This window comes from Erpetoichthys calabaricus, chromosome 2, assembly GCF_900747795.2.
Source record: "Erpetoichthys calabaricus chromosome 2, fErpCal1.3, whole genome shotgun sequence".
Lineage (NCBI taxonomy): Eukaryota > Metazoa > Chordata > Cladistia > Polypteriformes > Polypteridae > Erpetoichthys > Erpetoichthys calabaricus.
This window is the reverse complement of record NC_041395.2, coordinates 254748547-254765729: the sequence shown is the minus strand read 5'-3', so window position 1 is coordinate 254765729 and position 17183 is coordinate 254748547. Positions and strand designations below refer to the sequence as shown.

Below are 17183 nucleotides of genomic sequence, written 5' to 3'. Positions count from 1 at the left end.
TCAAGTGAAGTGTTTGGAATTAATGAAAAAAAAAAACAACTTGTTATCAGGTGAAAGAAGTTCTCAATGTAAAGCAGTTGTGGTTGAAAAGGGACCATTAGAAACTACTAGCCCATTCATATATATTGTGTACCTCATTTACTCTAACCATGTGATGGCACCAGGGAGTCAGTGCGAAGACTTAATGCAACAATTTGATATGGTGGAGGGCAGGCACTTCAACTATGGCCTTAGAAGCCAGGGGAGCCCTGGCTCCTGAGATATCATCACTGTTCCTAGGTTATTGACTACTTTACAAGACATCCTAGGACCTTAGAAGTAATCCTGGAGTTGTCCTAGAATTAAATCTAAGAATGCAATATAAATAACACTCACTGTCAATGCCCATTAACTCTTTAATCATTGTGGGTCAAGCTACCCCACAGGTTGGTTAGAGACTAAACTCCAATGCAGGTAGGTCCAGTGGGACAGCTGTTATTTTGACTTGTTTTTTTGTTTTTCTTTCCACTCTATGAGAACATCACCTAGCTGTGTCTTTAATAAAAGTTTTTTTTTTTTTGTAAATTACAAGTTCTTTTGACTGTACCAGAAAACATAAGAATGGTAAATTCCTCATTTACAACATTTATGTATAAAACTGGGTAGCAAAAAAAATGCTCACCAATTGCGTTTGTACTGATTGATTGCTTTGCAGAATTTAACAAAAGATCAGCGTTTAGGAAAAATTAAAGGTGCAATTAGAAACAACCAAGACATCTCCCACATTGTTCTACAGGAACTCAAAACATACATACAGTGCCATACATATTGTACAACATACATATTGTTGACTTCCTGATTTCTTTTGTTATAACAAAATGTTATTAGATAAAGGGCAACTTTAGTTAGCAGGTAACACTTGAATTATTCTGGGAGGGGCAAACACTTTTTCTCAGCACAATAAGCACATGCATATGATGAATAAATAATATAAAACAACAATCACAAACCCAATTATTCCAGTTCAGGGGGAAGGTGGCCAGAACCTATTCTGGCAACACTGGGTGGAAGACAGAGACCTTCTTCCAGATGGAGCACTAGTTCATCACACATTCCACTGAGAAACACAGGCGCCCATGGGACTAATTTAGAAAGGCCAATTGACAACATGTGTTTTTGGATGTGGGATAAAACATGAATATCAGGGGAAAAAACCCACAAACTGTACATTAGAACCAAGGAAAATGTGCAGACATCACACAGACAGCAACCAGGTATGGGAGTCAAACCCAGGGCAATAGTCATCCGTTAGGTGGTGGATCCAAATGCTAACTCACAATGCTATTCTGATTAAATTAATAAATTCAGTGTATCTCACAGGAATTCTGGAAACGGGGGTGGAGGTGTGCATTTACTTTAGTGTTAACTTGTTAATTATTATCTGATGGTTTGAGGCAGATTACAAGCTAACATATGATAAATCTTAAAATGTACTGTATAATGGAAGATACAGTCTCCTGTTTAAAAGCCCTGGAACACATGATCTGAGAAGCTATTTATAGCTAATTAGATTAATTTGGTATTAAAGTGGTGACTGGTTACATCTGCTGCCAATTTTGTATTAAATATACTTAACTGAGCTCACAGGGCATGCACAAGTAAAGACCATGACCTTTATTTCAAATGATTTCTGTTGCTAGGAGACAGTAATCTCTTATAACTCTATATAATGGCATGTATAACTTAAAAGAGTGAATATGTGTCAAATAGAATAGTAATATGATAGATACTCCATGTATTACTCTTTTTAACACTATCTTTAGTAAACAATTCATTGATAAAGTGAACTTTTTGTTAACTCAAGGCTCAATAACCCAGGAAAAGTCAAAAACAAAAAACGAGCAGATAGAAGAGAACATTAGTTTTGCTCTAATGAAGAAGGGGTTATTTTGCAAGTCAGCAAAAGGGCCACAGCAGAACAAAATGACACAAATACCTTCTTCAACATCTGAAATATAGTCAGCTTCATTGACAATTTCAGGGACATTGACTTTAACAGCTGCATAATTTAAATGAACAAAATAATAGATGGTTAATAAATGACATGCATTTCAAACACAAATGCAGAAAGTTTCATTGCTTATAGTAAGCAATGAATAACAGTGATTTGTTAGGACTAAATAAACATCATGAACAGAAACAATATTTAAAAAAACGCAATGCAGTACCTTCATCATCAGACATATCAAGAACTTCATTCATTGTCTCAGGTACATTCATTTTATGCTTTTCTGTCACAGTCTGTGAAGAAAAAAACAAACATTTCTCAGCAAGTAATTATTTTTCATTGTACACATACTGTGCAAAACATAAGCCTAAACTGAGAGACAATTTCACATTTTCCATCTTGTAGAACAAGAAATACTGAAAATAAATCCCCCTGTTAAACTGAATCTGTGTTAGGTCAGCAGATCCTGAGGTATTCAATTCTAGAAATAACAGGAATAATCTGGTTACTGTAACCTCTACATGTTTGCAACAAAGAAGCAATTGAAGTTAGTTTTGCTGACAAAGGTATCATTTTCTGCCAGTCCACTGATACACAGAATTCATTCATACAAAAATATACAGAAAAACATAGTATGATTTTAATGACTTTATATAAATTATGTTTCATTTTTGAATCTTCTTTCACACTTTAAATTTCCATACAATGATGGCACTGTTAAACAGTATTAGTATCTTAGCTCGGTAGTTATTAAAATTGGTACAAGCACCTCACTATGATTTCTTTCTTCCTAAAGTAAAGCAGGATTAAAATCCAACATTTATTTTGAATCACTTTTAATTAGTTATGTCACTTTAATTCTCACTCTACTGAGGGTGATACAGTTTGTATGAAATTTATTGCTTGTGGTCCCATATGTCGTTGTGAGTGGAATATACAGGAATAAAAACTGATGGATCAAAGTATGTTTGTTCTCTTTAATTTTAATACAACTTTTTCTTGTTAGAGGTTTGCTTTTTTAATTCCTTCTAAAAACACATTTTTAAAAATGAAATTTAAGTTATTGCATACTATAGTACAAATATATCCTAAACATATTTTATCCCATCCTTTACCAAAGACAATTACTCTGCTCCATCATTGGAGAGATTGGAGGTTATCTATTGCAGCAAGAACCATAGAAACTTGGATAGGGTGTAAGTCCATCACAAGTACACATTCATTCACATATTCACAGTCAGATATGCCAGAGAAAATTAGATTCGCCAGTTGAGGTAACAGTCTTTATGATGTGGAATGAAAACTCGACTTTTTGGGGATAAGACAAATAAACATCAGAAAACACACAAACTGTGCAACGACAGTGGCAAGACCATTAAACAAACCTATAATTCTGGTACCTATCAGACAACAAGCCCTACCCTGAAAGCATTAATTTATTTCCATTTGTATGCTCAAAAATACATTAAATGTTTTAATAACCGCTGATGTGAAATACATCAATACATTTTAAATATATTTTACAAACTTTGGGAAAATTAAGTGGTTCATGGTAATATAAGTACAAAATCCCTACAGATTAAAATCAGCCCTGATAAAAAGGAAAAAAAAAACTATAGACTGGGGTTAAAAAGTTTCGATAGAATGAGAGGGAGAGAGAGCGTTTGAGAGAAAGAGGTGAAAGGTAGAACTGGGTTGTTTTATGGGTTTGGAGGCAGTCCAGTGGCTAAGCATGGATTATATTTTATTTACTTCAGCTTTTCTTCTGATTCTTCCATTCTTTCTAACTCTCTGTTATTTAGCTTAATAAAACGTATAGCATATTATTGCTGTAGTATTTTTTGAACATAATCTGGTTGTAATCTCTTCTATCATTTGTACATTTAGTAAATTTAGGGTTTGCCAGAAAACATATTTAAGATGAGTCTTAAGCAGCAAAGCCACTGGGGGCTCCGATAACATAATGAAACACTTTTTAACACCCCCAAGACTCCTCACTGACCATCACGGCAAGAACCACTGGTGTAGAATAAAAATTTTCTGGTTTTGTACAGCTTCAATTGGTGCAAGCACAATATGTAAAGTAATTTACTTCAAATTTACTTTAATTATAGACAAGGAGCAAAATAGTAAAATTCAACTCCACAACCATAAACTTTACATAAGAATGGTTAAATCTTTCAATGTATTTCAGTCTAATACATACTCTTTTATTGTTATGTTTATGTCTTGTGGTGGGAAGCAGTGAGCATGTCTGGAACCATAGGTGTGGATTTTTGGTTTCAAGGTGGAAAAAAAAATTGCAAACCACTAGCTGAGCAGCAGGGAATAAATAAAATGATTAAAAAATAGGTAAGTGGGATAATAGACAGATACAAATGATCCTGCTTTCATGTCTAAGACATGCCTTTCTTGTTTTCAAATTTTGAGTTGAGGTGGAGAACCATATGAAATGAATGGGTGTGATCAGGAGTTGTGAGAGAGTTTTGAGTTCTGTAGATGGAGTCCTATCATAGGAGACAGAGAGAAAGATTAGCTGAGCTGCAGGAGTGAGAGGAAACTGCTGATAGTAGAGAGTAAGTTCTTTGAAAACAAATGCAGTAGAGACTTCTTGCTACAAACAACAGCAAGAGTGTTACTAGAGTGGTACAGAAGTCAATGCCAGCTGATAAGAGTTGGGTTGGAATTTTGAGTTGCAATAAAAGGGCCAAAGTCATTTAAGTATTTGCATCATATACGTATTGAGGCAATAAAGCTGCAGTAAGAGCAGCACCATGCATTTAGCCATTGTTACAAAGTTGACATCAAGCCAATACAAACAGCACAAACTTCTGAAGAGATGTTTTGCAAGAAATGCATAGCCTGAATTAGTTTACATAGCAACATATACCTACTATAAATGCAAAAAGTGACAAATGTAATGAACATTCACAGTTTGTAAATAGTTGTAAATAGCAGAAAATTATGTTCTGGGTCTGGATGCTGATGCCTATTTCTACGGTGGCTGAAACTGAATGCTATCATGAGAGGTGAATAACTTAGTTATGAAGTGAAAGAGACCCCTCAAACCAAGGTGAGACATGACTATAAATAGAGGTGTTTGTTCTAATTTCTTTATGTACGTTTTAAAGAGTGAAGGTGTCATTGCTTGTTTATGATCACAGACCAGAATAAACTTGAGCAACAATTATGACCAGCAAAGGTTTCTGTTATTAACTGAATTTGTATATATAATTCCAAGGATGGCTAAAGTATAAGTAAAACTTTTAATTTGTTTGTATTCTTTCATTATTCTTATAATGTCTTTTATATTGCATTTGGAAATAAACATGTTGCTTTTTAAATATGTACAGTATATATACAGTATATATATATATATATATATATATATATGTATATAGTGCATTAGTTTCAGTTGAGTTGATGTTGGTTTTTGTTTCTAAAAAGAGTGTTCATGTAATGATTTTTGATATTGCATTCTCATGCTAAAGTTGTGCATATTGTTGGCCTGCTTTAAAACATTTTTAGTGGAAGAAGATGCTACTAATTAAGCATACTCAAACAAACGAAGGCATGGTTAGAGTACATGAGTGATATACAAGAGATTTATCTGAGCAGGCATCACAGTTTATCTCCTTAAGTACCCCATTGCTTAGATTTGTGTGGAATAAGACAGTGCCAAAGAGTAAAGGACCGGGTGTCATACATTAAATGAGATACAGCCAAGTGTCATTTTTCATACTGCTTTGCAAAACTGACACTAACATTCATTTTGCATATGATTTTACAAATTTGAAACACAAAAGTTGTCTTTGAGAAAAACAAAATGCATTCCTCCCTAAACACATAAGGCTTTACTTTGGTTTTAACGAATAGCATAATGCATGCAATCTGCTGCACTCCAGTCCAGTAGTTCTATTTTGCGGCTTTTATTCACATCATCGTAAACAGGCATTTTTAAAAAATGTAATATACTGCACATTTTTGAACACAAAGCCGCACAAAAACACATCCTTTTACAGATTACTGTTTTTTTTCTGCATTAAATCGGGGTATATATAAAGTTCATCCCTTAGCCGTACCTACCAACCACCATGTCTTGGTTCTTGATTCATGCAGATGAGGGTGAAGATGCCTGGATTGCAAGCATAGTGGCACATTGAGAATCAATTCTGCTACCAACGCATCTTTAGAATTTTTTTGTCACTAGTGAAAATTTTTTAAACGCTAAATGACAGGTAGATGCATGCTGAATTAGCACATGAAAAACCTCTGGATAGGGAATAAACACCTTTATTCCTGTCTTAAATGCACGATATTTTTGAAAAGTGAACTCATCATTATTCGTAGACACGAGAAAGGAGATCTCCAGTAACTGCCATAGGATCAAGAGTTCCAGCAGTGAGATTGTTTACTTAATGTCTTATATCTCACACCATGGAAATTTAAGTCATTACTTTTGGCTAAGTTGGGATACAGCTAGGAGTAAACTCCAATTTAATGGAACCTGGCCAAAAACAATAATAAGAAATCAAGGATAATATGTGGGCCAAGAGCAGGGTAGAAATTGCTGCGTGATACAAGTGAGAAATAAATGGAGACTGGGTGGCAGAAATGACTATTCCCTTGGAGTGGGATGATCACATGATCAGATTTTGTGGAAGAAGAGAAACAGAGTGGACATGAGGAGACAGATCAGCTCTCTCCTCCCCAAACCAGTAAAGGTAGGACAAGGCTGTTACAGGTGTTTATTTTACTGTGTTGCTTCCCTTTCTATTAATCTCCTATGGCATGAAATAAAAATCTTTATTTTCCATATTTTAGCCTAGTCCATGTTATTGTATAAAGTTAATATGTATCATTGAGCAAAGAAGAAAAATGCTGGATCCTAAACCTTGACAGCTTGTATTATTTACTAGCTGAAATACTCAGCATTGCCCGGGAGGAAAATAAAGTGTTTTTTTTTATTTTGAGAAAAATATAATTAAAAAAACACAACTTTAAAAATAAAAATAACAAACAATGAAGACTCACTAATGTGCTTGTCTTGTGGACTTATATGTATGTCATCATCCAGTTGACGCTCGGAACCAGCCAACTCTATTTAATTTCAAAAGCAACAGGGGCGCGGTGCTGCTCAAACATAAAGAATGCTGACAGTCATCTCCAGTTCACCCTCAGGTGGTCATTCCCATTGTCAACTGGATGATGACATGCATACAAGACTGCAAGATCACCCCCCCGATTTCACCCTACAGTATTTTTAGTTGACCAATGAGAAACATGTGTACCAAGTTTCATGAAAATTGCTCCAGCCGTCCGGAAGTGATGCTGGAACATACATACATACACACACACATACATTGACTTTTATATATATATTTGTGTATTACACTCTTTGACAATATGGTGTAAAAAATGGTGGACATCACACTTTTTTGTCCGCTATTTATGGAGTAAATAAGACATAACTACAATAGGAACAGAGCATAAAAGTGTGATTAGATAATTATATTTGGACTAAATAACATGTACTGCTTTGATGGAGTAAGACACTTAGTTTCTTCAGCCCTGAAGAAATAAGACTTGGTAAGAACCTAAACAAAACCCTACATACTGTATATACATATGCTTAGATAGACCAGTAGAAATAAGAAGAAAATTACTGGGCATAAAAGATTTAAATTGGAAATTGACAAACTTTTGCCTCTCATGAGATTAAAGCATACGCATTGAGAAATCACTGGGTAAGATCCTGGAACAACATGAATATTAGTAACAATAACAAAACAACCCTTTGGAGATAAATCATTTCCAGTAAGCTGTTATAATTCCACTTACTCTTATTCCTGAAAAAAAATTGTTAGGATAACGTGTTTACTAAGCAGCTAGATTTTTCAGTATACACTGTAAGAATGTCACATTTATTGCTCATAACACAAAAAAATCCACAAATTTTGAATCTTGGGAACAAGTAATCTTAAATCCATGTATTTGCTAAACAGAATAAATGTAATTTGCAATTGGTTACTTCACTATGTGAACATATTTTACAGAACTCATTGCTTCACAAGCTGTTGGCAGGTCCCTGAAATTTATTTTCACATAAAAATTATTTTGTATTCTTGGAACTGTTTACATCATCTTGTAAATGACATAAGACAATAAAAATGTAAAAGTTAGCTTTACTAAACTATATCTATATACTAAATGTGGAACTGAGGTGTAAACTTTAAAAGCTCAAAAGTCTGGTTCAATCACAATAATCATATTATAAGCAAGATGAACAAACAATAGCTGAATAAACAACCTGCACTTATCAGAAAAAGAGAAACACAGAAAGTAATAATTTGAATACAGAAACAAAGAATCCTACAAATTAGCTCTTCAGTTAGATTAGGAGAGGTGATCTGCAAGTTCTTATATTAGATACCAAGAAATATACTGATCATCTGTATAGACTAATGCTTCAAGGGTTTTTGGGTAAGCAACATAATGCTAGAAAACTATCTCCCTTGGGCATCCATGGTATGTGAGCTCAAAGTACTTGGCATTCAGTCAAAGCTCCTCTTACCCTGGGCACGCCATGTCTTATAAACAGCTGCCGCAAGACTGGCTACACCAATCCCCCACCCCCAGTCATCTTTCTGGCTCTTTAATCCACACCCCTTTTTTGTTTTTAAGATGAAAACAAATCTAAATAATTTATTGGTAACTTCTAGCACAATTGTTTATTCCTGCGCAAGACTGCTTGGGTTGTCTTTATTTGGTGTATAGTACCTACTTTTACCAGCATATTATATTGTCTTCATCCTCTTTTTTTCCAGTAGAGCATCTATTGAAATGTGACGAAATAGAGCAGACAAAATAAAAGGCTCTGACTTGAAAGATAGTGCTTACCGTTGTGATAAGTGTCTCCTCTGTAACTACTTTAAGTGTGTCCACTACAGAAATATAACCCAGTCTTCTTGCAATGGACAATGCTGTGTTGCCATTCTAGAAAAAAAATAATGAAAATTACTCTTTAAACCTGTGATGTTTTATTAGTTTTTTTACACTTGTGCCATACAGTGAGGTAATGCAAGGTAACATCTTTCTGTCTTTATCTCTTTCATAAGTTGGGAGTGCTGAAACTGGAATTAATCATAGCAGAGTTACAAGTTATATATAAGTCATTTTTAAATGACACTTAAAGTTTAGGGAGCCAAATTGTTTATTGCTTGTTACCACCCTGAAAACCAACAAAACACTGTTTTAAGATTAATACAACAAACAAAACTTTTAGTTCCACATCTATTAAATTGGCTAATTGAGTGTTTTGATAAGACTCAGCTTCTATTTAGCCAGCTGTAAACAGCAACTGTAAACTGTGAACAATTTCTGTTTTTCCGCTCTGTTGATGGCATTGTTTTAAAGGAATGCATCTGTTCAGCGTGCAAGTGAGAGCAAAGCACAACATCAGTTAATCTTTTCTAGTAACTTACCACAGTCAGCTCATTAGGGGAAGCGCCATGCTGCAGAAGGGTATTAATAATATGGGTGTGCCCTTGTTGTGCTGCCTGATGGAGGGGCGTGTAGCCATTCTAGAGGTAAAGATGGGTAAAAAAAACATCATTACATCTTAAAAAGATTCATAAATATACAAGTGAAATTTAAAAGAAAGAAAGAAAGAAAGAAAGAAAGAAAGAAAGAAAGAAAGAAAGAAAGAAAGAAAGAAAGAAATACCTTTGTTTTGGCATTGACTTTGGAGTGATGCTGTAAAAGGAAGTTTACCATCTTCACATTTCCATAGTGGCAAGCAACATGAAGAGGAGTGTATGCCATCTAGGGGTTAAATTAAAATTTTACAATTTTTAAGACATGATGCTGTAATTCCTTTTTAATACAACAAAGTAGATGCAGTCTTTTTTGAACATTTTCTGTTAAAAATGTTTTACCAGAAGTATACTTATTTTCAGAAAAATTCATCTATCCATCCATTTCCTGAACCCACTACAGAAACAGGCACGCAAAAATACCACACATTTGACTAAGCTGAATGAGCACTTATAGCATTTCCGTAAATACGAGTCTTTCTACAATTGTATCTTCCTAACGAAGTGCCGTAATAATTTTAATCATATGGTGGAGAAAAATATGGAAACAACAAATGAAAAAGGATCAAAATAAGTAAAGCAGCCTATTCCATCTGCCCTGTGACTCTGCCCTGGATAAGCAGGTTAAGAAAATGGATGGATGAATAAGTAAAACACAAAAGCAGTGGTGAGTCAAATAATATTGATTGCTAATTAGAACCATTTATCAGCTGTAAAAGAGGTTTGACAATCAACAATTTTGTGTGTGAGTTTTCAAAGCAATATGAGGCAAATAAGAGAGTTTCAAAGAGACAATGCAGTTTGTGCCCAAATGGCAAGTGTATCTGTCACAAAAAAACTTAAAAATTATTTTAATGAGTATAGCAGAACAGTTTGATAAGTAATAAGAGCAAATGCCATATATGAGCAAAACACCCAGAGAAATGCTGGCTATAAAGTCAAAGCTAATTGGGATATGTCACTTCCTAAATGTTAGAAATGTTTGTCCTTAAACATTATCACACAATTGAATCAGCACCTCTATGACCAGAACTACAGTATATGTTGTGAGCTTCACAAATATGGAACTTATGTCTTGGATGAAATTAGGAAGCCACTTGTATCCAAGGCCAAAGCATAGAGAGGTATAACTTGGCATAAGAAACAGAAACACTGGACCACTGAACACTGATCAAAAGTAATGTGGTGCAATGAGCCATCTTTTACTCTATCTCCTGCGTCAAGATAGGTTAGCATTTGGAGAAAAAATGCCTTCAACCCACCATGCCTTATGCAGGCAGTTATGAGGGATCAGTGATGGTATTCGTAGCTATCTTGTAGGAATCAAAATGTCTAATGATTGCTCAGCACAGCATAATGACCAATGAATATGAGGCTATTTTACAGGACCAGGTGCATGCTGCGGTGTGAACACTGTTCAATCAGGATATTCCTCAATTCCTGGGTGATAATGCCTATATGCACACTGCTATACTAACGCAAGCAGGGCTTCATGAACACCAAAATAAACTCAAATATCTTCCACGGCCTTCTCAATCACCAGTTTTAAACATCATTGAACCTTCATAGGATGTCTTGGGGCACAGAGTGCAGAATTAATTCCACTTTCAACATCCCTCAAAACTTAAATGATATTTTTCTTGATGAAGGGGTGCAATATTCCACTGGATATATTTTAGGGTTTGTGTAATGGTATCCAAAAGAGGACTGAAACTGTTCTGGTTGAAAAGGTTGGCTTTATTCCATCTTAGGTCCTTGATATTAATATATTGTATACAGTAAATAAAACTTGTTTATAACTATTCAAGATTTGCTTTCACATTCTCTTTGTAAAGGAGTTCCTAGAATTTTATTATCACATTATTATCCTCTAACTATAGTACTATTAATATAATAGGATGCTGTATTACTTTCCAATTTACCATTTACACAGTGTATCCTTTGAAAGGAAAAAGTAACCCCAGCAGTATTCTTAAGAAAAAGCCATGCCTACTGAGTCAGAAATACTCTCATCTCCATCTCCACATGACTGCTACTCCAGTTTTGTTGCTATCTGTAAGAATTTGCTGTAGGGATCACTGTTATCCGTCTCTTCCTGTCATGATAGTGCATAATTGTTATGTCTCCTATCTGTACAGAGGTCACTGTGGCCTCTAGCTAATAGCCCTGATGTTGATCCACATTATTTTCATTGAAAGCATTATTTATTCAGTTCTCCTGGTTAACTCAAGGTTAGGAAAATACACTTTATTATATTCTTCTTGAAAATGAAGATGTTGCATTAGACAAACACAATGATACTCCATTAATAAGGTACTGTCAGGCTATATCATTCATTTCCCAAATATGCTTTTTCAAATAATTTCTTTAGTGGGAGCCTACCCCAGCACCATCAATCAAAGAGCAGGAGCCAATCTAGGATTTGCGCATGGCACTAGATGAGATAGCATATACCCTAGAGTTGTAATAACTACTATAGATGGGCCTGGATAAAATTTAGCATACTGCAGATATGCAGAAAAGAAAAATGTAACACAAATAAATATAAAATCTCACAAATAGGAAAAATCATCTAAGGTTGCTCTTTATCTTTTAGTTTATCTTAAATATAAATCACTGCATTAGTACAGTACACACAAGGACAGACATATCCTGAAATTTGCCGATGACTCTCTCTTTGTGAGTCTTTTACAAGATGGACCTGCCGTTTCTGTGACAAAAGATATGGATGTAGATTTCAGGTGCTCCCATCTTTTAACTAAAGGAGAAACAGTGGAGATATCTGGGGACAATCATTGATAACAGACTAAACTTTGATCTTAACATAGAATAAATTTGAAGGAAATCTCCTTTCTCAGAAGATTTTTCAAGTTGACAAAACCATAATGATACCGTTTTACAAATACTTTATTAACACTATTGTTACATTTGCTAAACAATCCTAACAACAGTGTAAAAATTAGCAGTAAAATTATTGGTTCACAGCAGACCTTTGTCATTGAACTGTACTACAAACTGATTAGAAAGAAGGCCAACTCAGCTTTGACAGACGATACCCATCCTCTTTTTCCTAAATTTTGGCTGTTTCTATCAGGCTGCAGATTTAGCTTTCCAGGGGTAAAGAGCAACAGATTTGAGAACTCTTATATTCCTAGGTCTCTAAGCATTTTAAATTCTGTTACTTGAAAGGATACTGCTAAATACTAACTTATATCTTATTACTTTGTGTATTGTTATATATAATTATTCTTCTTTATACTAATTTTGAGTGTGTTTATACAGTTAGGTCCATAAATATTTGGACAGAGACAACGTTTTTCTAATTTTGGTTCTGTACATTACCGCAATGAATTTTAAATGAAACAACTCAGATGCAGTTGAAGTGCAGACTTCCAGCTTTAACTCAGTGGGGTGAACAAAACGATTACATAAAAATGTGAGGCAACGAAAGCATTTTTTGAACACAATCCCTTCATTTCAGGGGCTCAAAAGTAATTAGACAATTGACTCAAAGGCTATTTCATGGGCAGGTGTGGGCAAGTCCGTCATTATGTCATTATCAATTAAGCAGATAAAAGGCCTGGAGTTGATTTGAGGTGTGGTGCTTGTATGTGGAAGATTTTGCTGTGAACAGACAACATGCCATCAAAGGAGCTCTCCATGCAGGTGAAAGAAGCCATTCTTATGCTGCGAAAGCAGAAAAAACCCATCCGAGAAATTGCTACAATATTACGAGTGGCAAAATCTACAGTTTGGTACATCCTGAGAAAGAAAGCAAGCACTGGTGAACTCAGCAGCGCAAAAAGTCCCGGACGTCCACAGAAGACAACAGTGGTGGATGATCGCAGAATCATTTCCATGGTGACGAGAAACCCCTTCACAACAGCCAACCAAGTGAACAACACTCTCCAGGGGGTAGGCGTATCGATATCCAAGTCTACCATAAAGAGAAGACTGCATGAAAATAAATACTGAGGGTGCACTGCAAGGTGCAAGCCACTCATAAGCCTCAAGAATAGAAAGGCTAGATTGGACTTTGCTAAAGAACATCTAAAAAAGCCAGTACTGTTCTGGAAAAACATTCTTTGGACAGATGAAACCAAGATCAACCTCTACCAGAATGACGGCAAGAAAAAAGTATGGAGAAGGCGTGGAACAGCTCATTATCCAAAGCATACCACATCATCTGTAAAACACGGTGGAGACAGTGTGATGGCTTGGGCGTGCATGGCTGCCAGTGGCACTGGGACACTAGTGTTTATTGATGATGTGACACAGGACAGAAGCAGCCGAATGAATTCTGAGGTGTTCAGAGACTTACTGTCTGCTCAAATCCAGCTAAATGCAGTCAAATTGATTGTGCGGCGTTTCATGATACAGATGGACAATGACCCAAAACATATAGCCAAAGCAACCCAGGAGTTTATTAAAGCAAAGAAGTGGAAAATTCTTGAATGGCCAAGTCAGTCACCTGATCTTAACCCAATTGAGCATGCATTTCACTTGTTGAAGACTAAACTTCAGACAGAAAGGCCCACAAACAAACAGCAACTAAAAGCCGCTGCAGTAAAGGCCTGGCAGAGCATTAAAAAGGAGGAAACCCAGCATCTGGTGATGTCCATGAGTTCAAGACTTCAGGCTGTCATTGCCAGCAAAGGGCTTTCAACCAGGTATTAGAAATGAACATTTTATTTCCAGTTATTTAATTTGTCCAATTACTTTTGAGCCCCTGAAATGAAGGGATTGTGTTCAAAAAATGCTTTAGTTGCCTCACATTTTTATGCAATCATTTTGTTCACCCCACTGAATTAAAGCTGAAAGTCTGCACTTCAACTGCATCTGAGTTGTTTCATTTAAAATTCATTGTGGTAATGTACAGAACCAAAATTAGAAAAACGTTGTCTCTGTCCAAATATTTATGGACCTAACTGTATATTATATCACTGGTTGTCAGCTGTTGTATCTTTATTTTATTGGATCTGTGTAACTATGCCTTATGTTTTGTACTTTCCTGTTAAAAACAAATTTCCCTCTGGGATATTAACGTCTACCTAACCTAACCCATTTAGATGCTCTATAATTATATAATGGGGCATATGGAATTTAAAAAATTCAACTACGTGGGTTCCAACACTTAGACTGAAATAATTTTTTCAGCAAGGGTACAAAGGTATAGATGGTTAAAGATTACATTCTACTTAAATGTCAGATGTACTTATTAACAAAGGAGTGTAGATATATCAAACAGGTTTATATTCGGGTCATATTCCTAATAGCAACATCAGTGTGAACCTTACTTTTTGGAAACTGTAGAAAAAAAAACTTTTAACTGTACACAGTGGAGCAAGCAAAATGCTTGCTTTCTAGACTACCTTTAATACCATTATTCCATCTGATAGCAGCCATCTGATCACATCTATATATATAAAATCCCTATGTGCGTCCAGATGTCCGTGGGTGGGTGTCTTCTGGTGAAGTGCGCATGCGCGGGGCACGGTGCGATGCGCGATATTACTGTCAGAGAAAGTTAGAGGCGTTTTACGGAAATACAACCCAGTATTACTGCGAGAGGAAATTAAAGGTACACAATACAGTGACGCATATTACAGCCACATACAAGCCAGTATTACTGTCAGAGGAGATTAAAGGCATATTACCGATGTACACGCCTGTATTACCGCCAGAGAAAATTAAAGGTATATTATGGACGTACAAGCCAGCGGACGCACAAGACGGTATCTTTCAATAAGGGCGTGCGCAAAAAGGCGAGCCTCAAAAGGGCGACCTCAATTGGGCGCAGCGAATAAAGGCTTGCGTAAATAAAGATCTGCACCTTTGTTGCTCTTCACATATTCCAGAGCCATTTGAACTAAATTATCTACGAATGCCTTTATTCGCCACGCTCAATTGAGGTCGCCCTTTTGAAGCTCGCCTTTTTGTGCACGCCCTTATTGAATAGAGTCGTACAAGACAGTATTACTGTCACAGAAAATTAAAGACACACAATACACGGCGGCAGCCCACGAAGAACGGTCAGCTCAGCAAGTAAACATCAACAAAAGAAAGGCTGAAAGAAAGAAAAATACGACCAACAAAAAGAAGGAGGTCAAAGTCCCTTGCCATTTAATATAGACTGTTCCTACTAATGTTTATGCACAACTGTTCTAGCGACCGTTATTGTAATGGGCTAAATGACTAGTATTTTATATAAAATTCATTCTTCTGAAAAGATAAAAGCCAAGTATTTTCTTCATGATTTAACAAATTGCATCAGAGGAGAACTAATGGGTTAAATAACTGAACTCTGAAGAGATGAAGGCCAGATTTATGAGACTTGATGTTGAAGAATAAGCACCAGATCACATTCTAGAACAATTGTTGGACTAATATCAAAAAGCAACATGTACTGAGTTAGAATGTGAGATTGCAAAATCAGTTAATCTTTTCTAGTAACTTACCACATGATAACATCAGCTGATATAACCTACACAATCTCTAAAATCTTGGTTTTAAAGGAAAATAATGAATGTAAAATGTATGGAAACAAAAGTCATTGCTTCACAAAACCAGTGGAAAACAATCAGTTTAGTCTTCTAAGGGACTATTTTTATTCTTACTTTTGTTTGGGGGTCTACCATTGCGCCATGATTCACCAGTACCTCTGCAACATTTACTCTGTCTTCTTGAGCAGCTAAATGGAGAGGTGTCAAGCCACTCTGAAAATGAAACATAAATCATTAGAAATATTAAGTGCAATTAAAGAAGAAAGAGATCTAAAATACACATGGAAAGTAAACTTATTCACATGGAAGAAATTTGATACTGTAGTCATGGGTGTATAGATTATTAGGATTGTTTACCTAAATTAAAATATACAGAAATGTGGAAAAGAAAACAATTCAGGAATTTCAATATTTATACCAAAATGCAAAAGGAAGACCAAGAAAAGCAAAAGAGAATTCTTATTCACAGAACAGCAAATGGTTGTTTCACACAAGTGAGTGCAAAGCCCATTTTTTCCCTAGCTTAATTTTTAACTTTTTATGAAAGCATGGCAATGCAGTAGTCACATAGAATATGATAGTCATTTGAGTATATCAAAATTCAGCTGATTTGTTGTGTTTTGCAAACAATATCTATAAAACTACCCCACAACATGTAGTATTTCTTTATGCGGCTCACGGACTACACTTTCACAAATTTCAGTCTGACCCAAGCAGTTTATGGCAAAAAAGCTATGTAACATCTGGAAGTTAATGCAGTGAATATGTAGATAGTAATAAACACACAAGGAACTCCAGTTTGGACAACCCATATGCAGAATACAGATTTTAAGGCTGATGCAGATAGGAGTTTATAAACATCATAATGGATTATTTCTCTTCTTGCATTTCAGGGTGCTATTTTCTTCATTTACATCGCTCAGTAAACTTTAGATATTTTTGGTATTTATTTATCACTTCCACTTTTTACACATTGACAAGCTTGGTCTAGATTTACTTGGTCTAGAGCCTGATCGAGAGCAAAGGTTGAAGTTCTTGATTCAGGAAAGCAAGGAAAACTAATTCTCATTGTTTACTCAATATACTGTGTAAAAGGAA

General features: G+C 35.5%; 1 protein-coding gene across 31 annotated transcripts in view; it reads right to left on the bottom strand.

The window, feature by feature from the left end:
• The window catches only part of ank3b (ankyrin 3b), a 643030-nt gene that overhangs the window by 122054 nt on the left and 503793 nt on the right, over nt 1-17183 (bottom strand). For 24 of the 31 annotated variants that reach the window (XM_051923878.1, XM_051923871.1, XM_051923889.1 and 21 more), the window contains 6 exons: nt 16200-16298; nt 9713-9811; nt 9472-9570; nt 8888-8983; nt 2208-2280; nt 1976-2038 (listed from right to left, as the gene is read on the bottom strand). In XM_051923878.1, the coding sequence (XP_051779838.1) occupies nt 1976-2038; nt 2208-2280; nt 8888-8983; nt 9472-9570; nt 9713-9811; nt 16200-16298 (529 nt within the window). The remainder of the gene's footprint in view (nt 1-1975; nt 2039-2207; nt 2281-8887; nt 8984-9471; nt 9571-9712; nt 9812-16199; nt 16299-17183) is intronic. The other 7 variants (XM_051923874.1, XM_051923895.1, XM_051923898.1 and 4 more) reach the window with 1 other exon arrangement.